At 30.6% G+C, this 26173-nt stretch overlaps 1 protein-coding gene across 1 annotated transcript; it reads right to left on the minus strand.

Moving 5' to 3' along the window:
* Positions 1-18773: 18773 nt before the first annotated feature.
* On the minus strand, positions 18774-19342 carry LOC145095846 (uncharacterized). Its single transcript, XM_079033666.1, has 2 exons — positions 19261-19342; positions 18774-19159 (listed from the first exon to the last, which is right to left on the minus strand). The coding sequence occupies exons 1-2, from the start codon at positions 19340-19342 to the stop codon at positions 18774-18776; spliced, it is 468 nt and encodes a 155-aa protein (XP_078889792.1).
* Between the last annotated feature and the right edge of the window lie 6831 nt (positions 19343-26173).

The raw sequence follows: 26173 nt of genomic DNA on the forward strand, positions 1-26173 counted from the left end.
AAATGATAAATGGAAAAAACATTTATTCAAAAATATCACAAAATGACAAGTTTCAAAACTCATAAGAGATTGACATGTGGCAAAAAAAACCTTTATTTATTAAGAAGGATGGTCATTAAAAATTTGAAGCAACCTTCCCACCTTCCCCGATCTCACTGCCTTGGTCTGTAATGACAAAGACGGCTTAATCTCATCATGCCTATTCCCATTCCATGTCTCTAGAACCCGTTTGTGCTAACCTTTGGCTAACCGAAAATACACACAACCAGGTGGAACGGGAAAAGGGCTAATCTAGGTTGAAAGTTATTCGTCTTTAATTGGGTCGTTTATCTGATTTTCTCTCCCTCATTCTCCACTGGTATGACAATCCTAAAAGTCGTTCCAGTTTTATGTCTCTAATTGAATAGTTTATCTGAAAGTCTTTCGTATCAAAACGAGTCGTCGAATGGAACTATCACGGGAAGTTGTTGGAAGTGGAGATTCTATAATCCTAAAAGCAGAAGAAAATTGATTTTGACACCCTCATTGATAAGTTTACTCCCAGATTTTTCTATATTTGAACTAAGTAATTGATTTTGATTTCTGAATATCGATTCCTCTTTGAGAATCAGTTCCTCCCTCTATCGATTTTTTGGGTTTGATTAAGGTTAAGAGTGTTGAAATAATCTCAAATTCACTTGTAATATATTATAATTTTGGTAGATTTTCTTTGTGTTTTGTAGCAGGTTGGTGTTTTTCAAGTTGTTTAGATTCCGTAGATGTTGATTTTGATTTAAATGTTTTGGGTTGGTTTTCATAGTTGGGATTTGTTGAAGAACAAGGGGGTGGTACGAGTGTTGATAATATATTTTTTTTTTGTTTTTTATTTCAATTACTGAATGTGAGAGTGAGATGGTAGGATCTTTTATGTATTAAATAATTATATTTATTTTTTTCTTTTAAGAAAAGTAAGAGAAAACATCATAAATGATCCCTATGGTAGTGAAATGACGAAAATACTCTTCAGTTAACATACAAAACTTAATGGAGTTAGTAAAAGGATTGATCAATAAAATTTTTTAAAGCATAGGGACCATCTATGATGTTTTTAAACCATGGGGAATAAACTTCTGATCTGGGGAAACCACATGGACCATTTATGATGTTTTTTCTATATAGAAAACTAAGAGTATACATATTATTATTTGTTAATGGTATTGAATTTTTATTTTAGTATTACAATCCTTTAAATTCCAATTAAGGGTTATTTAACATTAAACCAATAATATTCAAAAAGGATTTACTTATTTATGGTATTTAATTGATATTTATGGTACTTAATTAAATATAATTTGATTTTTTTAAAATGTGGTTACTTAATTAAATGAATAACATGAACAATTAATGTCTAACCATATATTACTAGGTGTGAAACCCATGTATTACATGAGTTTATTTAAAAAAAATATATGAAATTTTAACAATTTGAAAAGTTTGAATTTGTAAGAAAAATGAGATTTTTTTTTGAATTATTAAAATTAATGAGGCTTTAATATATTGAATACATTACATATCTACACTATTTTTAATAAATACCTTACATATATATTACCTTACACATTAAATATGGAATTTTAATTTAATAAAATGAAAAATACAATAAAATGACAAGTGGGAAATAGAAAATTTAAAAATTTTACAAAATGACATGTGTCCAAATGAATGAGAAGATGACATGTGACAAAAAAAACCTTCATTTATTAGAGTAGACTAGGTGTAAGACCCGTGTATTACATGAGTTCATTTAAAAAAATATATGAAAATTCTAAACATTTGAAAAAGTTTAAATTTATAAAAAAAAATTAGGAAAATATTGAATTCTTAAAATTAAAATATTTTTTCTCTTTTACATTTGAGAAATTAAATATCCTCTTACTTTTGTTCCTACAAATTCTCATACCCAATTAAATCAAGACATGTGTCATATTATTATACTAAAAATTCATTAAATTGACATTAAATGTTACACATGTCACTATTTAATTAGGTAGGAGAATTTGTAGAAACAATAAGTATGATGATATTTAATTTCTTTTTACATTTTAAACAAATAATTTAGATAAATAAACAAAATAAACTAATGAAGTTATAATTTAGAAATATTGAAATTAGAAGGAAAGTCAATTATTAAAATAGGTATGTATTTATTATTACATTTATTGCAATTATTACATTTAAATATTATGTGAGATTTAATAAAATGGAAAAAAAAACACAAAATGGCATGTGGAAAAAACAATTAATTGAAAATAACCACAAAATAACATGTGGTAAAAAGACTGTCATTTATTGTGACACCCATATGTTATACGGGTTGGATAAAATAAAAAAAATTAAATATGAAGGTTTAAACAAAAATTTATTTAAGTTTGAAATTTACAATTTGAATTTAAAGGAAACATATTAAATACTATATGAGTTGTAATATTGTAATTTATTGGTTATTTTCAATTAAGGCAATTATTAATTAAGGTGTAAATATGATGTGTTAATTAAGAGAGATAAAAAATAAGAAAATGATAAATGGAAAAAACATTTATTCAAAAATATCACAAAATGACAAGTTTCAAAACTCATAAGAGATTGACATGTGGCAAAAAAAACCTTTATTTATTAAGAAGGATGGTCATTAAAAATTTGAAGCAACCTTCCCACCTTCCCCGATCTCACTGCCTTGGTCTGTAATGACAAAGACGGCTTAATCTCATCATGCCTATTCCCATTCCATGTCTCTAGAACCCGTTTGTGCTAACCTTTGGCTAACCGAAAATACACACAACCAGGTGGAACGGGAAAAGGGCTAATCTAGGTTGAAAGTTATTCGTCTTTAATTGGGTCGTTTATCTGATTTTCTCTCCCTCATTCTCCACTGGTATGACAATCCTAAAAGTCGTTCCAGTTTTATGTCTCTAATTGAATAGTTTATCTGAAAGTCTTTCGTATCAAAACGAGTCGTCGAATGGAACTATCACGGGAAGTTGTTGAAAGTGGAGATTCTATAATCGTAAAAGCAGAAGAAAATTGATTTTGACACCCTCATTGATAAGTTTACTCCCAGATTTTTCTATATTTGAACTAAGTAATTGATTTTGATTTCTGAATATCAATTCCTCTTTGAGAATCAGTTCCTCCCTCTATCGATTTTTTGGGTTTGATTAAAGTTAAGAGTGTTGAAATAATCTCAAATTCACTTGTAATATATTATAATTTTAGTAGATTTTCTTTGTGTTTTGTAGCAGGTTGGTGTTTTTCAAGTTGTTTAGATTCTGTAGATGTTGATTTTGATTTAAATGTTTTGGGTTGGTTTTCATAGTTGGGATTTGTTGAAGAACAAGGGGGTGGTACGAGTGTTGATAATATATTTTTTTTGTTTTTTATTTCAATTACTGAATGTGAGAGTGAGATGGTAGGATCTTTTATGTATTAAATAATTATATTTATTTTTTTCTTTTAAGAAAAGTAAGAGAAAACATCATAAATGATCCCTATGGTAGTGAAATGATGAAAATACTCTTATGTTAACATACAAAACTTAATGGAGTTAGTAATAAGGACTGATCAATAAAATTTTTTAAAGCATAGGGACCATCTATGATGTTTTTAAACCATGGGGACTAAACTTCTGATCTGGGGAAACCACATGGACCATTTATGATGTTTTTTCTATATAGAAAACTAAGAGTATACATATTATTATTTGTTAATGGTATTGAATTTTTATTTTAGTATTACAATCCTTTAAATTCCAATTAAGGGTTATTTAACATTAAACCAATAATATTCAAAAAGGATTTACTTATTTATGGTATTTAATTGATATTTATGGTACTTAATTAAATATAATTTGATTTTTTTTAAATGTGGTTACTTAATTAAATGAATAACATGAACAATTAATGTCTAACCATATATTACTAGGTGTGAGACCCATGTATTACATGAGTTTATTTAAAAAAAATATGAAATTTTAACAATTTTAAAAGTTTGAATTTGTAAGAAAAATGAGAATTTTTTTTTGAATTATTAAAATTAATGAGGCTTTAATATATTGAATACATTACATATATACACTATTTTTAATAAATACCTTACATATATATTACCTTACACATTAAATATGGAATTTTAATTTAATAAAATGAAAAATACAATAAAATGACAAGTGGGAAATAGAAAATTTAAAAATTTTACAAAATGACATGTGTCCAAATGAATGAGAAGATGACATGTGACAAAAACCTTCATTTATTAGAGTAGACTAGGTGTAAGACCCATGTATTACATGAGTTCATTTAAAAAAATATATGAAAATTCTAAACATTTGAAAAAGTTTAAATTTATAAAAAAAAAAATTAGGAAAATATTGAATTCTTAAAATTAAAATATTTTTTCTCTTTTACATTTGAGAAATTAAATATCCTCTTACTTTTGTTCCTACAAATTCTCATACCCAATTAAATCAAGACATGTGTCATATTAGTATACTAAAATTTTCATTAAATGGACATTAAATGTTACACATGTCACTATTTAATTAGGTAGGAAAATTTGTAGGAACAATAAGTATGATGATATTTAATTTCTTTTTACATTTTAAACAAATAATTTATATAAATAAACAAAATAAACTAATGAAGTTATAATTTAGAAATATTGAAATTAGAAGGAAAGTCAATTATTAAAATAGGTATGTATTTATTATTACATTTATTGCAATTATTACATTTAAATATTATGTGAGATTTAATAAAATGGAAAAAAAACACAAAATGGAATGTGGAAAAAAAATTAATTGAAAATAACCACAAAATAACATGTGGTAAAAAGACTGTCATTTATTGTGACACCCATATGTTATACGGGTTGGATAAAATAAAAAAAATTAAATATGAAGGTTTAAACAAAAATTTATTTAAGTTTGAAATTTACAATTTGAATTTAAAGGAAACATATTAAATACTATATGAGTTGTAATATTGTAATTTATTGGTTATTTTCAATTAAGGCAATTATTAATTAATGTGTAAATATGATGTGTTAATTAAGATAGATAAAAAATAAGAAAATGATAAATGGAAAAAACATTTATTCAAAAATATCACAAAATGACAAGTTTCAAAACTAATAAGAGATTGACATGTGGCAAAAAAAACCTTTATTTATTAAGAAGGATGGTCATTAAAAATTTGAAGCAACCTTCCCACCTTCCCCGATCTCACTGCCTTGGTCTGTAATGATAAAGACGGCTTAATCTCATCACGCCTATTCCCATTCCATGTCTCTAGAACCCGTTTGTGCTAACCTTTGGCTAACCGAAAATACACACAACCAGGTGGAACGGGGAAAGGGCTAATCTAGGTTGAAAGTTATTCGTCTTTAATTGGGTCGTTTATCTGATTTTCTCTCCCTCATTCTCCACTGGTATGACAATCCTAAAAGTCGTTCCAGTTTTATGCCTCTAATTGAATAGTTTATCTGCAAGTCTTTCGTATCAAAACGAGTCGTCGAATAGAACTATCACGGGAAGTTGTTGGAAGTGGAGATTCTATAATCCTAAAAGCAGAAGAAAATTGATTTTGACACCCTCATTGATAAGTTTACTCCCAGATTTTTCTATATTTGAACTAAGTAATTGATTTTGATTTCTGAATATCGATTCCTCTTTGAGAATCAGTTCCTCCCTCTATCGATTTTTTGGGTTTGATTAAGGTTAAGAGTGTTGAAATAATCTCAAATTCACTTGTAATATATTATAATTTTGGTAGATTTTCTTTGTGTTTTGTAGCAGGTTGGTGTTTTTCAAGTTGTTTAGATTCCGTAGATGTTGATTTTGATTTAAATGTTTTGGGTTGGTTTTCATAGTTGGGATTTGTTGAAGAACAAGGGGGTGGTACGAGTGTTGATAATATATTTTTTTTTTGTTTTTTATTTCAATTACTGAATGTGAGAGTGAGATGGTAGGATCTTTTATGTATTAAATAATTATATTTATTTTTTTCTTTTAAGAAAAGTAAGAGAAAACATCATAAATGATCCCTATGGTAGTGAAATGACGAAAATACTCTTCAGTTAACATACAAAACTTAATGGAGTTAGTAAAAGGATTGATCAATAAAATTTTTTAAAGCATAGGGACCATCTATGATGTTTTTAAACCATGGGGAATAAACTTCTGATCTGGGGAAACCACATGGACCATTTATGATGTTTTTTCTATATAGAAAACTAAGAGTATACATATTATTATTTGTTAATGGTATTGAATTTTTATTTTAGTATTACAATCCTTTAAATTCCAATTAAGGGTTATTTAACATTAAACCAATAATATTCAAAAAGGATTTACTTATTTATGGTATTTAATTGATATTTATGGTACTTAATTAAATATAATTTGATTTTTTTTAAATGTGGTTACTTAATTAAATGAATAACATGAACAATTAATGTCTAACCATATATTACTAGGTGTGAAACCCATGTATTACATGAGTTTATTTAAAAAAAAATATATGAAATTTTAACAATTTGAAAAGTTTGAATTTGTAAGAAAAATGAGATTTTTTTTTTGAATTATTAAAATTAATGAGGCTTTAATATATTGAATACATTACATATCTACACTATTTTTAATAAATACCTTACATATATATTACCTTACACATTAAATATGGAATTTTAATTTAATAAAATGAAAAATACAATAAAATGACAAGTGGGAAATAGAAAATTTAAAAATTTTACAAAATGACATGTGTCCAAATGAATGAGAAGATGACATGTGACAAAAAAAACCTTCATTTATTAGAGTAGACTAGGTGTAAGACCCGTGTATTACATGAGTTCATTTAAAAAAATATATGAAAATTCTAAACATTTGAAAAAGTTTAAATTTATAAAAAAAAAATTAGGAAAATATTGAATTCTTAAAATTAAAATATTTTTTCTCTTTTACATTTGAGAAATTAAATATCCTCTTACTTTTGTTCCTACAAATTCTCATACCCAATTAAATCAAGACATGTGTCATATTATTATACTAAAAATTCATTAAATTGACATTAAATGTTACACATGTCACTATTTAATTAGGTAGGAGAATTTGTAGAAACAATAAGTATGATGATATTTAATTTCTTTTTACATTTTAAACAAATAATTTAGATAAATAAACAAAATAAACTAATGAAGTTATAATTTAGAAATATTGAAATTAGAAGGAAAGTCAATTATTAAAATAGGTATGTATTTATTATTACATTTATTGCAATTATTACATTTAAATATTATGTGAGATTTAATAAAATGGAAAAAAAACACAAAATGGCATGTGGAAAAAAAAATTAATTGAAAATAACCACAAAATAACATGTGGTAAAAAGACTGTCATTTATTGTGACACCCATATGTTATACGGGTTGGATAAAATAAAAAAAATTAAATATGAAGGTTTAAACAAAAATTTATTTAAGTTTGAAATTTACAATTTGAATTTAAAGGAAACATATTAAATACTATATGAGTTGTAATATTGTAATTTATTGGTTATTTTCAATTAAGGCAATTATTAATTAAGGTGTAAATATGATGTGTTAATTAAGAGAGATAAAAAATAAGAAAATGATAAATGGAAAAAACATTTATTCAAAAATATCACAAAATGACAAGTTTCAAAACTCATAAGAGATTGACATGTGGCAAAAAAAACTTTTATTTATTAAGAAGGATGGTCATTAAAAATTTGAAGCAACCTTCCCACCTTCCCCGATCTCACTGCCTTGGTCTGTAATGACAAAGACGGCTTAATCTCATCATGCCTATTCCCATTCCATGTCTCTAGAACCCGTTTGTGCTAACCTTTGGCTAACCGAAAATACACACAACCAGGTGGAACGGGAAAAGGGCTAATCTAGGTTGAAAGTTATTCGTCTTTAATTGGGTCGTTTATCTGATTTTCTCTCCCTCATTCTCCACTGGTATGACAATCCTAAAAGTCGTTCCAGTTTTATGTCTCTAATTGAATAGTTTATCTGAAAGTCTTTCGTATCAAAACGAGTCGTCGAATGGAACTATCACGGGAAGTTGTTGGAAGTGGAGATTCTATAATCGTAAAAGCAGAAGAAAATTGATTTTGACACCCTCATTGATAAGTTTACTCCCAGATTTTTCTATATTTGAACTAAGTAATTGATTTTGATTTCTGAATATCAATTCCTCTTTGAGAATCAGTTCCTCCCTCTATCGATTTTTTGGGTTTGATTAAGGTTAAGAGTGTTGAAATAATCTCAAATTCACTTGTAATATATTATAATTTTAGTAGATTTTCTTTGTGTTTTGTAGCAGGTTGGTGTTTTTCAAGTTGTTTAGATTCTGTAGATGTTGATTTTGATTTAAATGTTTTGGGTTGGTTTTCATAGTTGGGATTTGTTGAAGAACAAGGGGGTGGTACGAGTGTTGATAATATATTTTTTTTGTTTTTTATTTCAATTACTGAATGTGAGAGTGAGATGGTAGGATCTTTTATGTATTAAATAATTATATTTATTTTTTTCTTTTAAGAAAAGTAAGAGAAAACATCATAAATGATCCCTATGGTAGTGAAATGATGAAAATACTCTTATGTTAACATACAAAACTTAATGGAGTTAGTAATAAGGACTGATCAATAAAATTTTTTAAAGCATAGGGACCATCTATGATGTTTTTAAACCATGGGGACTAAACTTCTGATCTGGGGAAACCACATGGACCATTTATGATGTTTTTTCTATATAGAAAACTAAGAGTATACATATTATTATTTGTTAATGGTATTGAATTTTTATTTTAGTATTACAATCCTTTAAATTCCAATTAAGGGTTATTTAACATTAAACCAATAATATTCAAAAAGGATTTACTTATTTATGGTATTTAATTGATATTTATGGTACTTAATTAAATATAATTTGATTTTTTTAAATGTGGTTACTTAATTAAATGAATAACATGAACAATTAATGTCTAACCATATATTACTAGGTGTGAGACCCATGTATTACATGAGTTTATTTTAAAAAAATATGAAATTTTAACAATTTTAAAAGTTTGAATTTGTAAGAAAAATGAGAATTTTTTTTTGAATTATTAAAATTAATGAGGCTTTAATATATTGAATACATTACATATATACACTATTTTTAATAAATACCTTACATATATATTACCTTACACATTAAATATGGAATTTTAATTTAATAAAATGAAAAATACAATAAAATGACAAGTGGGAAATAGAAAATTTAAAAATTTTACAAAATGACATGTGTCCAAATGAATGAGAAGATGACATGTGACAAAAAAAACCTTCATTTATTAGAGTAGACTAGGTGTAAGACCCATGTATTACATGAGTTCATTTAAAAAAATATATGAAAATTCTAAACATTTGAAAAAGTTTAAATTTATAAAAAAAAATTAGGAAAATATTGAATTCTTAAAATTAAAATATTTTTTCTCTTTTACATTTGAGAAATTAAATATCCTCTTACTTTTGTTCTTACAAATTCTCATACCCAATTAAATCAAGACATGTGTCATATTAGTATACTAAAATTTCATTAAATAGACATTAAATGTTACACATGTCACTATTTAATTAGGTAGGAGAATTTGTAGGAACAATAAGTATGATGATATTTAATTTCTTTTTACATTTTAAACAAATAATTTATATAAATAAACAAAATAAACTAATGAAGTTATAATTTAGAAATATTGAAATTAGAAGGAAAGTCAATTATTAAAATAGGTATGTATTTATTATTACATTTATTGCAATTATTACATTTAAATATTATGTGAGATTTAATAAAATGGAAAAAAAAACACAAAATGGAATGTGGAAAAAAAATTAATTGAAAATAACCACAAAATAACATGTGGTAAAAAGACTGTCATTTATTGTGACACCCATATGTTATACGGGTTGGATAAAATAAAAAAAATTAAATATGAAGGTTTAAACAAAAATTTATTTAAGTTTGAAATTTACAATTTGAATTTAAAGGAAACATATTAAATACTATATGAGTTGTAATATTGTAATTTATTGGTTATTTTCAATTAAGGCAATTATTAATTAAGGTGTAAATATGATGTGTTAATTAAGATAGATAAAAAATAAGAAAATGATAAATGGAAAAAACATTTATTCAAAAATATCACAAAATGACAAGTTTCAAAACTAATAAGAGATTGACATGTGGCAAAAAAAACCTTTATTTATTAAGAAGGATGGTCATTAAAAATTTGAAGCAACCTTCCCACCTTCCCCGATCTCACTGCCTTGGTCTGTAATGATAAAGACGGCTTAATCTCATCACGCCTATTCCCATTCCATGTCTCTAGAACCCGTTTGTGCTAACCTTTGGCTAACCGAAAATACACACAACCAGGTGGAACGGGGAAAGGGCTAATCTAGGTTGAAAGTTATTCGTCTTTAATTGGGTCGTTTATCTGATTTTCTCTCCCTCATTCTCCACTGGTATGACAATCCTAAAAGTCGTTCCAGTTTTATGTCTCTAATTGAATAGTTTATCTGAAAGTCTTTCGTATCAAAACGAGTCGTCGAATGGAACTATCACGGGAAGTTGTTGGAAGTGGAGATTCTATAATCCTAAAAGCAGAAGAAAATTGATTTTGACACCCTCATTGATAAGTTTACTCCCAGATTTTTCTATATTTGAACTAAGTAATTGATTTTGATTTCTGAATATCGATTCCTCTTTGAGAATCAGTTCCTCCCTCTATCGATTTTTTGGGTTTGATTAAGGTTAAGAGTGTTGAAATAATCTCAAATTCACTTGTAATATATTACAATTTTGGTAGATTTTCTTTGTGTTTTGTAGCAGGTTGGTGTTTTTCAAGTTTTTTAGATTCTTTAGATGTTGATTTTGATTTAAATGTTTTGGGTTGGTTTTCATAGTTGGGATTTGTTGAAGAACAAGGGGGTGGTACGAGTGTTGATAATATATTTTTTTTTGTTTTTTATTTCAATTACTGAATGTGAGAGTGAGATGGTAGGATCTTTTATGTATTAAATAATTATATTTATTTTTTTCTTTTAAGAAAAGTAAGAGAAAACATCATAAATGATCCCTATGGTAGTGAAATGACGAAAATACTCTTCAGTTAACATACCAAACTTAATGGAGTTAGTAATAAGGATTGATCAATAAAATTTTTTAAAGCATAAGGACCATCTATGATGTTTTTAAACCATGGGGACTAAACTTCTGATCTGGGGAAACCACATGGACCATTTATGATGTTTTTTCTATATAGAAAACTAAGAGTATACATATTATTATTTGTTAATGGTATTGAATTTTTATTTTAGTATTACAATCCTTTAAATTCCAATTAAGGGTTATTTAACATTAAACCAATAATATTCAAAAAGGATTTACTTATTTATGGTATTTAATTGATATTTATGGTACTTAATTAAATATAATTTGATTTTTTTTAAATGTGGTTACTTAATTAAATGAATAACATGAACAATTAATGTCTAACCATATATTACTAGGTGTGAGACCCATGTATTACATGAGTTTATTTAAAAAAAAAATATGAAATTTTAACAATTTTAAAAGTTTGAATTTGTAAGAAAAATGAGAATTTTTTTTTTTGAATTATTAAAATTAATGAGGCTTTAATATATTGAATACATTACATATATACACTATTTTTAATAAATACCTTACATATATATTACCTTACACATTAAATATGGAATTTTAATTTAATAAAATGAAAAATACAATAAAATGACAAGTGGGAAATAGAAAATTTAAAAATTTTACAAAATGGCATGTGTCCAAATGAATGAGAAGATGACATGTGACAAAAAAAACCTTCATTTATTAGAGTAGACTAGGTGTAAGACCCATGTATTACATGAGTTCATTTAAAAAAATATATGAAAATTCTAAACATTTGAAAAAGTTTAAATTTATAAAAAAAAAAATTAGGAAAATATTGAATTCTTAAAATTAAAATATTTTTTCTCTTTTACATTTGAGAAATTAAATATCCTCTTACTTTTGTTCTTACAAATTCTCATACCCAATTAAATCAAGACATGTGTCATATTAGTATACTAAAATTTCATTAAATGGACATTAAATGTTACACATGTCACTATTTAATTAGGTAGGAGAATTTGTAGGAACAATAAGTATGATGATATTTAATTTCTTTTTACATTTTAAACAAATAATTTAGATAAATAAACAAAATAAACTAATGAAGTTATAATTTAGAAATATTGAAATTAGAAGGAAAGTCAATTATTAAAATAGGTATGTATTTATTATTACATTTATTGCAATTATTACATTTAAATATTATGTGAGATTTAATAAAATGGAAAAAAAAAAAACACAAAATGGAATGTGGAAAAAAAAATTAATTGAAAATAACCACAAAATAACATGTGGTAAAAAGACTGTCATTTATTGTGAGACCCATATGTTATACGGGTTGGATAAAATAAAAAAAATTAAATATGAAGGTTTAAACAAAAATTTATTTAAGTTTGAAATTTAAAATTTGAATTTAAAGGAAACATATTAAATACTATATGAGTTGTAATATTGTAATTTATTGGTTATTTTCAATTAAGGCAATTATTAATTAAGGTGTAAATATGATGTGTTAATTAAGAGAGATAAAAAATAAGAAAATGATAAATGGAAAAAACATTTATTCAAAAATATCACAAAATGACAAGTTTCAAAATTCATAAGAGATTTACATGTGGCAAAAACAACCTTTATTTATTAAGAAGGATGGTCATTAAAAATTTGAAGCAACCTTCCCACCTTCCCCGATCTCACTGCCTTGGTCTGTAATGACAAAGACGGCTTAATCTCATCACGCCTATTCCCATTCCATGTCTCTAGAACCCGTTTGTGCTAACCTTTGGCTAACCGAAAATACACACAACCAGGTGGAACGGGAAAAGGGCTAATCTAGGTTGAAAGTTATTCTTCTTTAATTGGGTCGTTTATCTGATTTTCTCTCCCTCATTCTCCACTGGTATGACAATCCTAAAAGTCGTTCCAGTTTTGTGTCTCTAATTGAATAGTTTATCTGAAAGTCTTTCGTATCAAAACGAGTCATCGAATAGAACTATCACGGGAAGTTGTTGGAAGTGGAGATTCTATAATCCTAAAAGCAGAAGAAAATTGATTTTGACACCCTTATTGATAAGTTCACTCCCAGATTTTTCTATATTTGAACTAAGTAATTGATTTTGATTTCTGAATATCGATTCCTCTTTGAGAATCAGTTCCTCCCTCTATCGATTTTTTGGGTTTGATTAAGGTTAAGAGTGTTGAAATAATCTCAAATTCACTTGTAATATATTATAATTTTGGTAGATTTTCTTTGTGTTTTGTTGCAGGTTGGTGTTTTTCAAGTTTTTTAGATTCTGTAGATGTTGATTTTGATTTAAATGTTTTGGGTTGGTTTTCATAGTTGGGATTTGTTGAAGAACAAGGGGGTGGTACGGGTGTTGATAATATTTTTTTTTGTTTTTTATTTCAATTACTGAATGTGAGAGTGAGATGGTAGGATCTTTTATGTATTAAATAATTATATTTATTTTTTTCTTTTAAGAAAAGTAAGAGAAAACATCATAAATGATCCCTATGGTAGTGAAATGACGAAAATACTCTTCAGTTAACATACAAAACTTAATGGAGTTAGTAATAAGGATTGATCAATAAATTTTTTTAAAGCATAGGGACCATCTATGATGTTTTTAAACCATGGGGAATAAACTTCTGATCTGGGGAAACCACATGGACCATTTATGATGTTTTTTCTATATAGAAAACTAAGAGTATACATATTATTATTTGTTAATGGTATTGAATTTTTATTTTAGTATTACAATCCTTTAAATTCCAATTAAGGGTTATTTAACATTAAACCAATAATATTCAAAAAGGATTTACTTATTTATGGTATTTAATTGATATTTATGGTACTTAATTAAATATAATTTGATTTTTTTTAAATGTGGTTACTTAATTAAATGAATAACATGAACAATTAATGTCTAACCATATATTATTAGGTGTGAGACCCATGTATTAAATGAGTTTATTTAAAAAAAAATATGAAATTTTAACAATTTGAAAAGTTTGAATTTGTAAGAAAAATGAGATTTTTTTTTTGAATTATTAAAATTAATGAGGCTTTAATATATTGAATACATTACATATCTACACTATTTTTAATAAATACCTTACATATATATTACCTTACACATTAAATATGGAATTTTAATTTAATAAAATGAAAAATACAATAAAATGACAAGTGGGAAATAGAAAATTTAAAAATTTTACAAAATGACATTTGTCCAAATGAATGAGAAGATGACATGTGACAAAAAAACCTCATTTATTAGAGTAGACTAGGTGTAAGACCCATGTATTACATGAGTTCATTTAAAAAAATATATGAAAATTCTAAACATTTGAAAAAGTTTAAATTTATAAAAAAATTAGGAAAATATTGAATTCTTAAAATTAAAATATTTTTTCTCTTTTACATTTGAGAAATTAAATATCCTCTTACTTTTGTTCCTACAAATTCTCATACCTAATTAAATCAAGACATGTGTCATATTAGTATACTAAAATTTTCATTAAATGGACATTAAATGTTACACATGTCACTATTTAATTAGGTAGGAGAATTTGTAGGAACAATAAGTATGATGATATTTAATTTCTTTTTACATTTTAAACAAATAATTTAGATAAATAAACAAAATAAACTAATGAAGTTATAATTTAGAAATATTGAAATTAGAAGGAAAGTCAATTATTAAAATAGGTATGTATTTATTATTACATTTATTGCAATTATTACATTTAAATATTATGTGAGATTTAATAAAATGGAAAAAAAAACACAAAATGTCATGTGGAAAAAAAATTAATTGAAAATAACCACAAAATAACATATGGTAAAAAGACTGTCATTTATTGTGAGACCCATATGTTATACGGGTTGGATAAAATAAAAAAAATTAAATATGAAGGTTTAAACAAAAATTTATTTAAGTTTGAAATTTAAAATTTGAATTTAAAGGAAACATATTAAATACTATATGAGTTGTAATATTGTAATTTATTGGTTATTTTCAATTAAGGCAATTATTAATTAAAGTGTAAATATGATGTGTTAATTAAGAGAGATAAAAAATAAGAAAATGATAAATGGAAAAAACATTTATTCAAAAATATCACAAAATGACAAGTTTCAAAACTAATAAAAGATTGACATGTGGCAAAAAAAACCTTTATTTATTAAGAAGGATAATAAAAATTTTCTTACATAAATAAAATTAATAATATATTATCTCTATCATTTTAAATTTATCAATATAAATTATTTTTGTACATTTGTTTCCATAAAGTCTTTATGTATTCTAGAAACGACTAGTTAATTAATCTGTTTAATGTATTTCATTTTAGGAAAGATGTGTATGCTTTATGTATTACTAACAAATCAATCAGTTTTTCAAAATATTATATAATTTTAAATGATCATATATTTAAAAGATTACAACGAAAAACTACAAACCCACTAATATAAGATTAATTGTAATATTTATGAGTGACGAAGTGTACATCTATTTATTATTGATTTAGATTAAGAAATCCATAGAGGGTTTGCATTTATTTATGAATCATGATACTAAGAGCCATACAAAATGATTCTTTTTTAGTTGTTATAATTTCACGAGTATATATATATATATATATATATATATATATATATATATATATATATATATATATATATATATATATATATATATATATATATATATATATATATATATATATATATATATATAGTATTGGATCATTTATGGGCCTTAGGCAATCTTGGACCTCTTGGGCCTATGTTGGGCCTTAGGGTAAGGTAGTTTGGGCTTGGGGCATTGTTAGGCCTTATGACTATGAGCATAAACTTAGATAGTAATTAAGGTTGGTATTGGTTTTGTTCAGCGTGAGAAATTGTTGGGCAGCAAACTCGGGTGTGGGGTTTGCTATCTTTCGATCTAGGTGAGTTTCAAGATATAATATGTTTCAGGAATCTATTCACATTTAGTTTTTCGTGTGTGGGTTCATATTTAATTTTTGGACTCAATCACTTAAAATACAACAAAGTTGCATAGAATATGAAAAATGAGAGTGTATTCTAGTAGAATGAGAGTATATTCTAATAGAATGATAATGTATTCTAGCAAAATACTCTCGTTGTTCATATTCAATGCAACTTTATTGTATTTTAAGTGTGTGAGTCTATAAACAAAACTCGAACTCATACATGAAAACGTAGATGCGAATTCAATCTCAAAGAATGTTATTGCTGACATTAATAACGAATTTAATTAGTTTCCGTAAAAAAAAGAATTATAATTATAAATATCATATAATATACATACAATTATGGATTCATTTAATATCTATGTTTATTTAATTAAATGACAATTTAATTTTACTAAATTCCTATTGGTGTATTATAGCACACAATAAATCTGAGAAACACATGAACCTAACCCTATAGCCTTTTATATATATGTATATATATATATAGGGTTAGGTTCATTTGAGACCACTTATATATATATATATATATATATATATATATATATATATATATATATATATATATATATATATATATATATATATATATATATATATATATATATATGGGCTGGTTCGGTTTTTATGTGCGGTTTTATACTTCAAAACCGAGCCAAACCGTTATTTTTCGGTTTTTGTAAAATTCAAACCTAAACCGTCGGTTTTTGCTTTGGTTTCGGTTTTTCGATTTTGGTTATGTCGGTTTTTTTCGATTTTTTGGTTTTTTGATTCGATTTTTGCTCATCCCTAATTTTATATTTGTAGGTTGATATTTCGAATTTGAGTAACCATATCTAAAATTTTTAGATTTTAAAATCTACTATCATGATTTTTGCGTCTACGGTCTCCAACATAAAAGTTGTGACACTCAAAACAGAAATTAAGAAATTATTCCGATAACATCATTATAAATTTAAAAACATGAATAAGGTTATTGGTAGCGTATAATTTAAAATGTATATAATAATTAAATTTATATCCAAATGGGTAATTAGAATAAGTGGGATGTACTAGCCAAGTTGAACCCTTGTTGGTTGTTTGTTTATGCAAATTGGCGCAGTTAATGAGCAAGTTGGGCTTGTCGCTCAGGTGCATTCATGCACCCTTGAGTGTCATGTGAATCATAATCATGGAGCCTTTAACCCTATTTATGACGATTATATATTTTTATTTATTTATTAATTTTTTAAATCGGCTAACTAACCTTCTTGTAAATATCAAGGTTCTAAATAACGTAAGGAGTTACTTGGCGGTAATGTCAAGCCTCAAGCTTTTCCGAGCCTTGGCGAGTCACAACGTTTGTAAGGCCTGACTTAAGGCGACAATTTTCTATGTAATTAATATTTTTATATGTATTTTCAACTATTATTCTTTTTTATACATATATATGAGTTAAGGCGGCGTTTTAGCAAAGCTTGGCGGCAAGTGCAAGCCTTGGAGTCATGGCGCGCCATGGCGGAGCCATGGCGAGCTTTTTAGAACCTTCGTAAATATCAATTAACTAACATTTTTGTAAATATCACTTAACTTTTTTTTTTGAACCGGCGAAAAAATCTAATTTATTAAGAACTCAACCACACCAGCAAGTAGCTAGTGAGGCGAAATTGTTACATTCAGTCAATTACAATTTAGTGGGTTATTAATCCACAAACTCCATTCTAACTTTGCATTGTCACCACGATATTTAACCCAATTAAATGTTTGAGACTGTATAATAGAAACGATTCTCGCCGGTTGCCATTGAGCTTTGTTGAAGATTCTATCGTTCCTAGCCCTCCATAGACACCACAATGTGCCGAACAGTATCGTGATTAACGTTTTCCTTTTAATGGGGCAATTTCCCCATTTGGAGGCAAAGTCGATCATGTTGCTTACCGACTGAAGCCCTGACACCTGGACATTACACCAATTGAAGATCGACTGAAAAATATCCTTTGCTAGAGGACATGAGACCAGGAGATGATCTCCTATCTCTTCAGACTCACGACACACACCACACAAGGACGATTCCAATATAATGCCCCTATTTCGGAGGGCTTCAGATGTGGCTATCTTGTTCTGCTTAGCACGCCAAACGAATCCCAAGACTTTTAGTGGGATCATTTTTAGCCATGGGACTCTTCCGTCGCAAACAGGGAAATCTGCCCTTTCAATCCTTTCACGTAGGAGAGCCACACAAAATTCTGCATTCACGACAAATGGAGATACCCACCCCTGTCCTGGTAGACCCGGTTTCATTACCTCATCAAAGGGAATGTTTATTCTATCTAGGATGGCTTTGCATTTGACAATACTTCTCCAGACACTGTTCCAGCGACTCCTTAGGCAGATGCCATGTTCCTCTCCATTTAAGAGATGAAGCCCCTTGATAATCTTAACCCAAAGTGCATTCGGTTCATTGTTCAATCGCCATAACCATTTGGTGAGAAGTGCAAGGTTTAACAATCGTATTGATCCCAGACCAAGACCACCCACCTTTTTTGGAGCAATGATTTTCCCCCACGCAACCTAGTTGATATTCCTGTTACAATTTGGACCACCCCAGATGAATTGTCTTCGGATCTTCTCGAGCAAGTTAATAACTCCAATTGGGGCATTGAAAATGGTCAAAAAGTATGTGGGGATGCTACCAAGGACTGCCTTTGCGAGGGTGACTCTACCACCAAAGCTGAGAGTTTTCGCCTTCCAACTTGATAACTTACTTTTTAGTTTCTCCATGACAGGATGCCATGTGGCAATACGGTTTATATTGGCCCCAATCGGGACCCCCAGGTAGGTGAAGGGGAGGGATGCAGGTTCACATCTTAGTCGACACACCCAATTGTTTACTTCTTGCAATGGCGCTCCAATACGATAAACTTTGGATTTAGTGAAATTGACCTTTAAGCCAGAAGCTACATAGAAACAGCAAAGGATCCTCGCCAAGTTGTTAATATTTTTTTCGACCATTCTCCCAAAAACAAGGCATCATCTGCGTACAACAGGTGGGACACACAGATATTGGAATTAGGAATATGAATACCATCGAACACGCCTTTTGAGACTGCCGACTTCATTGCTATATTCAACCCCTCCATTGCAATTATGAACAGGAAGGGGGATAATGGATCACCTTGCCTAACACTCTTCGATAGTACGAACTCTTTTGTGGGACTCCCATTGATAATAATCGAAGCTCTCGCTGATTCCAAACAACCCCTGATTGATGAGCGCCATTTTGGGCCAAAGTTCATTTGGAGCATAATGGACTCAAAGTATCCCCAGTTTACAGAATCGAAAGCTTTATTGAAGTCGGCTTTGAACAATAAAATTTCCTTTTTCCTATGCTTTTGTAACGCCCGCGTTTCCAGGCTAGGCATTATCATTGATGTAATAGTCTAGGTTAACCCTTGTAACTCTTTTTGGAGTATTAATGATGAAATATTTGAGTATTATGTGAATTATGTGTTTATTTTCTTAATTATTATAATTTAATGAATTAAGAATAAAATAAGCGTCAAAATTAAAGTATGAGATAAGTACGATATCTTTGCATAAAGATGTAGTGGTCGAAACAAGGATTCCGAATATATAAAGAATGCCGAAATCCGAGTTATAACGAAGAAGTTATGACCTGTCGAAGTTTCGTGACAGAACCGGCAACGCTGAATGACGTAAAAAGTGAAATTTACGTTAGAGCGATATTTAGCCTTAGTGATCTAAACGAAAGTCGTAGAGTTCGTTAAACCGAGAGCGTGCATAAAAAGAATGCCCAAATCTAACTTCGTATGAGGAAGTTATGATTTTTCGAAGTTTCGACTTAGCGGTATGCAGCCCGAATACTCGATTTGAGATCGAACGGTTTTTAGCCGAAACAATCTAAATGAGAATCGAAGTTCTCGTTAATAGGAGTAAAACGATAAAAATATAGGCGAAAACGGACGTCGGATGAAGAAGTTATGATTTTATAACGGAGTTTTCCTGTCCCGGCCTACTAAAAATAAATAATAAAAATAAAATCAAAATTAGCCAACGGAGTCTAAACGAAAGTTGTAGAGCGTAGTCTCACTTACGCGGGGATATAAAGAACGTCGAAAACGGAGTTCATATGAGGAAGGTATGAATTTTTGAAGTTTATTAAATATTTTCGATATTTAATTTAAATATATATTAACTGATATTATCCTTGGGGGAGTCAGCAACCTTATCGTCATTACGCCCAGCGTAATTCGAACTTCCAGCCCCTATAAAAGGAGGTCGAGGGCAACCGAGTTCATTGCTCATTTCTTCCCTTTTTCTCGCATTTTTGCATCGTTTTTCGTGCAAGAATTATCCCGAAGCCCCGGTATCATTCCCTAGCCCCGAAGCAAGTCCCGAGGTCCTGAAGATCCCGAGAAGTAAGATTCCCGAGCCGAAGCTCTGCCCGCGAGGAGTCCGGTTTTTGTGAAGATCTTCCAGATCTGCCGAAGAATACTACTTCTGTAAGCCGTAGTGTTGTCCGATCATCTTCTGATTAAGTGAGTGTGTACTTACTTTCTTCTAACGCATAATTATGAAGTATTTTATATAAAATACGTGTTATGTGTATATTTTTTTGTTATGTGTGTGAATGTATATTCATTTTCTTCTATCTTATAGATCTGATTATTTCTCTATGAAATACGTGTTATGTGTGTGTGCCTTATCTGTTATGTGGAAAATGTATTGACTGAGCATGCTATACAGGTTTTAAAACTATGTATAAAAATGTATATTTTATCTACTAATATGTTGGGTAGAACATGGGTAGATAGTTGGTGTGTAATAAACAGATGAGAGGCCTCGATGTTGTTTTGATCCAGTCGTCTAGCGGAATTTAGATGACGACCATGGACTTTTCTAGACAGTCCAGTGGAACGCTAGCAGGCTCATAACCTGTAGGTGTTAATGAACTTGGGTGTTCATTCGCTGTATTCCATCCCCCTCATGGTTGCCTTATTTGACTTATATTGCTGAGGAACCCCCGAAGCATGTGTTGTCGCCCCGATGAAATATTCTTAGACTAGGTCCCTTATGTTAGTTGTCTTAGGGACGTAAAGTGAGAATAACGGGAATGGGTAATTGGGTTATTGTTGGTTGGTGGAAATTAAATATAATTATTTATTGTGGGTTGAAAACCCTATATGCTCACTAGGCTCCCAAGCCTGACCCACTCAGTTTATTTGTATTACAGGAAGTGGCGCAAGGGCATAAGATGGATGAACTATCAAGTGGTTTTGTTTACAAGTCTGTATATGTATATATTTGTTGAATGACTTGTAATGTTATCGTTTATGCTTTATGGTCTATATCGGAACATGACATCCCGAGTTTTGATTATATAAGGAAAATACATTTCTTTATGAAATGCTTTGGTAAATATTATTTTATCACGTTTTGTTTTTGGGAACAAATTCTGCAACTCTTTCAAATCAAAAGGATTTACTCTGAAATTATTTTAAAAGCATAAATGAAAATCGGTCTTTTCTAGCCAAGATTTTGGGGATGTCACAATTGGTATCAGAGCATTAGTTTAAGCGAACTAGATATTGTAGGATTTCTAGACTTAAACTTAGAATGCTAAGTGAAATTTTGAGATATGTGTCTGTTATGTTTTAGACACGAGCACTAGTTTATTTTAGGAAAGTTGCCTAAAATGCTTTTATGTGCTAAATGTTATATGTTGCCATATATGATATTGTTTGTTCGGATCTATGGTCTGTTGCCGACCGGATCTGGAAACCTTATGTGTGTAGGATTCTAAGCGTACGTCTACGAATTTAGAACTAGCATGTAAACGTTTCAGAGCGATAAGGATGATTTGAATATCTATCGTGAATGAGGATCTAACTTCACCTTATTCGGTGTATAGATCAAAAATGGTGAGAACAAGAAGTGGAGTTGGAAATGCTGATGAAAACAGGAATCAACCACCAATGATTGAACAAATACCTGTCGTAGCAGCAGCACCTGAGCCAATAACCATGGCTGGTGTGCAAATGAAGATTCAAACAATGTTGGATCGTCAGATGGATGAAACTAGGCGGTTGCTTCAACAGAATCATGAAGAACTGTCAATCCGTGTGGAAGAGCCCGAATTAAATGAAGGGCACTCTGAAGGCGGAAACTTCAGTGGATCTGTTGGTCAAGCCAACCCACCGATAGTTAGGCAAAACAACCATGATGGAAGGAATGATGGAATGGGATGCAAGTACAAGGACTCTCTAACTTGCAAACCATCGACCTTCAATGGAAAGGAGGATCTGATTGGAGTTATGGATTGGATCTCACAAATGGAGTTGGCCTTCATGACTTGTGGCTGCAGAGGCAAGTTGCAGACTATCTATGCAGTGCGTCAGTTCCAAGGTGGAGCCGTTCGTTGGTGGAACACTCTATGGAAGACTTTAAGCCCTAATGAGCCACTGCAACTGACGTGGGCAGAATTCTTGGTGCAGTTCAAGCGTAAGTTCTGCTCGGCCCAAAATCTGTTGGAATTGGAGAATAAGTTTTTGGCATTGACGAAAGGCAGCATGTCAGTTGATGAATACACCAATAACTTCACCGATAAGATGGAGTTTGCCTTGCATATCGTCCCAGACGAGCTGACAAAGGTGGACCGATATGCGAAGGGACTCCTATGGGAGTACGAGGTGCCAGTATGTCAGGCACATACTCTAGAGGCAGTTATCTGGGCTGCCAAGTATGTTGAGAACATGATTAAGGGGAGAACCACCAACAAGGTTGAGGTTGGTGAGAAGAGAAAGTTTGAGGGAACATCTGGTTCTGGTAAGAAAAACAATTTTATGAAATCTGATTCGAAAACGTTTGGAGGAAAAGGAGGCGAAGCGAAATGGTGTGATAAGTGTAAGAAAAAGCACTTTGGGAAATGTAGCGAGGATGTAACCTGCTACAAGTGTGGAAAAATTGGGCATTTTTCCAATGAGTGTCCGAACAACAAAAGGATGTGTTTTGGTTGTAATGAAGAGGGGCACATTTTGAAAGACTGTCCGAAGAAGAAGGAGGTAGCTAAGCCCAACATTCCACCAAAGCCGAAGGCGAGAGCCTTCCAGATGACACTTGAGGCTGCGAAAGATGAAGTTGATGTCGCTTCAGGTACCTTTCTCGTAAACGAATTACCTGCTCAAATTTTGTTTGATTCTGGAGCCAACTACTCCTTTATTTTGCATGAGTTTGGTAGAAAACTAGCCTTGCCTGTTGATAGACTAGATAATGCTTTATTAATCGAAGTTGCTAGTGGCAAGTTTGTACCTGTTAGCCAACGTATGAAAAACATCTTAATAGACCTTAATGGGAATAAGTTTCACGAGGAATTATTGCCTATCGAACTTAATGGTTTCGACATCGTGTTGGGAATGGATTGGCTTAGCGACAATGATGCCGAAATTTTATGCAAGAAGAAGATAGTAAAAGTAAACCCGCCTGGGAAGGAATCGTTTATGGTGTATGGAGACAAATGACGAGTAAATTCTGGAATCATTTCCCTAATGAAAGCCAGAAAGTGTTTGACCAAGGGGTGTACATCATATTTAGCATTCGTGATCGATGCTAAGAAGGAAAAGAAGGTGATGTAGAGTATACCAGTGGTGTCTGATTATCCGGAAGTATTTCCCGAATATCTTCCTGGATTACCGCCTGATCGACAAGTGGAGTTCCGTATTGACTTGTTACCAGGAACCACGCCAATAGCAAAAGCACCATATCGATTAGCACCGACGGAGATGAAGGAGCTGATGATGCAACTTCAGGAGTTATTAGACAAAGGTTTCATTAGACCTAGTTCATCACCCTGGGGAGCTCCGGTGTTATTCGTTAAGAAGAAAGATGGAAGCATGAGAATGTTCATCAATTACAGAGAGCTGAACAAGGCAACAATAAAGAATAGATATCCGTTGCCGAGGATTGATGACCTATTTGATCAATTGCAAGGTTCGAGCTATTTCTCGAAGATCGATCTTAGGTCAGGATATCATCAGCTGAAATTAAGAGAGCAAGATATAGAGAAGACTGCATTCAGAACACGATATGGACACTACGAGTTTTTGGTTATGTCGTTTGGACTAACCAATGCTCCGGCAGCATTCATGGATTTGATGAATAGGGTTTGTAATCCGTTCCTTGATAAATATGTGATAGTGTTCATAGAAGACATTCTGATTTATTCGAAAAGCCAAGAGGAGCATGGCAGTCACTTGCGAGAAGTGTTAGAAGTCTTGAAGAAGGAGAAGCTGTATGCAAAGTTCTCCAAATGTGATTTTTTGGATTCGTGAAGTCCAATTCTTGGGTCACGTGGTCAACCAGGAAGGGATAATGGTTGATCCAGCGAAGATTGAAGCTGTAATGAAGTGGGAACAGCCGAAAAGTCCCACGGAGATCCGAAGCTTTTTAGGATTAGCCGGATATTACCGAAGGTTTATCCAAGGCTTTTCTTTGATTGCTACTCCATTAACAGCTTTGACCCACAAAGGAGCTACTTTTGCTTGGAATGATAAGCATAAAGAAGCATTCGAGAAGCTAAAGAAGAAGCTATGCGAGGCACCGATACTTTCTCTACCTGATGGAGTTGAAGACTTCGCTGTCTATAGCGATGCGTCTGGGGTTGGATTGGGTTGTGTTTTGACCCAAAGAGAAAAGGTGATAGCATATGCGTCTCGACAGCTGAAGGAGCATGAAAAGAATTACCCGACTCATTATTTGGAGTTGGCAGCGGTAGTTTTCACTCTAAAAATATGGAGGCATTACCTCTATGGCACGAAGTGTAAACTTTTCACTGATCATAAGAGTCTCCAATATCTCTTCAATCAGAAAGAGTTAAATATGAGGCAACAACGCTGGCTAGAGTTACTCAAGGACTACGACTGTGAGATACTTTACCATCCTGGTAAAGCTAATGTTGTTGCTGATGCTCTCAGTCGGAAAGTCAATCTTGAAAGGAAGAGGCCAAGAGCGTTGAGAATAGAAGTTGTCTCAACAATTGTGGAGAGTATAAGGAAAGCTCAAGAGGAAGCTTCTGAGAAGAATGACCGAAAGGAGGAACGTTTGGGAAAAACGTTGGTGTTTGATACAAACGGTCATGGACTGAAGGTGTTCCAAGGTCGGATTTGGGTACCTAAGTCCGGAGGGATAAGAGATCTTCTGATGGAAGAAGCTCACAAAACCATGTACTCAATTCATCCAGGTAGCACTAAAATGTATAGGGACCTGCAACCCTACTACTGGTGGCCGACGATGAAGCTTGATGTTGCAAAGTATGTGGCCGAGTGCGTGACTTGTGCGAGAGTCAAGACACAACATCAGAAACCATATGGGAGTTTAGAGCCTTTACCTGCGCTTATGGGTAAATGGGAAGACATTGATATGGATTTTGTCACTAAACTACCCCGAACAAAGAATAGTGACGACATGATTTGGGTGGTCGTTGATCGATTCACTAAGAGTGCGCATTTCATAGCAGCCAATGAGAAATGGTCTATGGAAAAGCTTGCAAGTTCTTACGTGAAGGAAATTGTGAGGCTTCATGGTGTTCTGTTAACGATTGTGTCGGATCGTGACAGCCGTTTCACCTCAAGGTTTTGGAAAAGTCTACAAGAGGAAATGGGTACCAAGTTGTGTTTAAGTACAGCTTACCATCCGCAGACTGATGGTCAGAGTGAAAGAACAATACAAACACTTGAAGATATGCTGAGAGCATGTACCCTGGAATTCCTAGGTAACTGGGATGAACATTTATCTTTGGTAGAATTTTCCTACAATAATAGTTTCCACTCGAGCATAAAGATGGCACCTTATCAAGCTTTGTACGGACAGAAGTGTCGTACGCCGTCTTGTTGGCTTGAGGCTGGAGAAAAGCAGTTTATGGGTCCCGAGATGGTCCATCAAACCGCTGAAAAGTT

Source organism: Lactuca serriola, chromosome 3, assembly GCF_051521515.1.
Source record: "Lactuca serriola cultivar US96UC23 chromosome 3, Lser_US96UC23_V15, whole genome shotgun sequence".
Classification (NCBI taxonomy): Eukaryota; Viridiplantae; Streptophyta; class Magnoliopsida; order Asterales; family Asteraceae; genus Lactuca; species Lactuca serriola.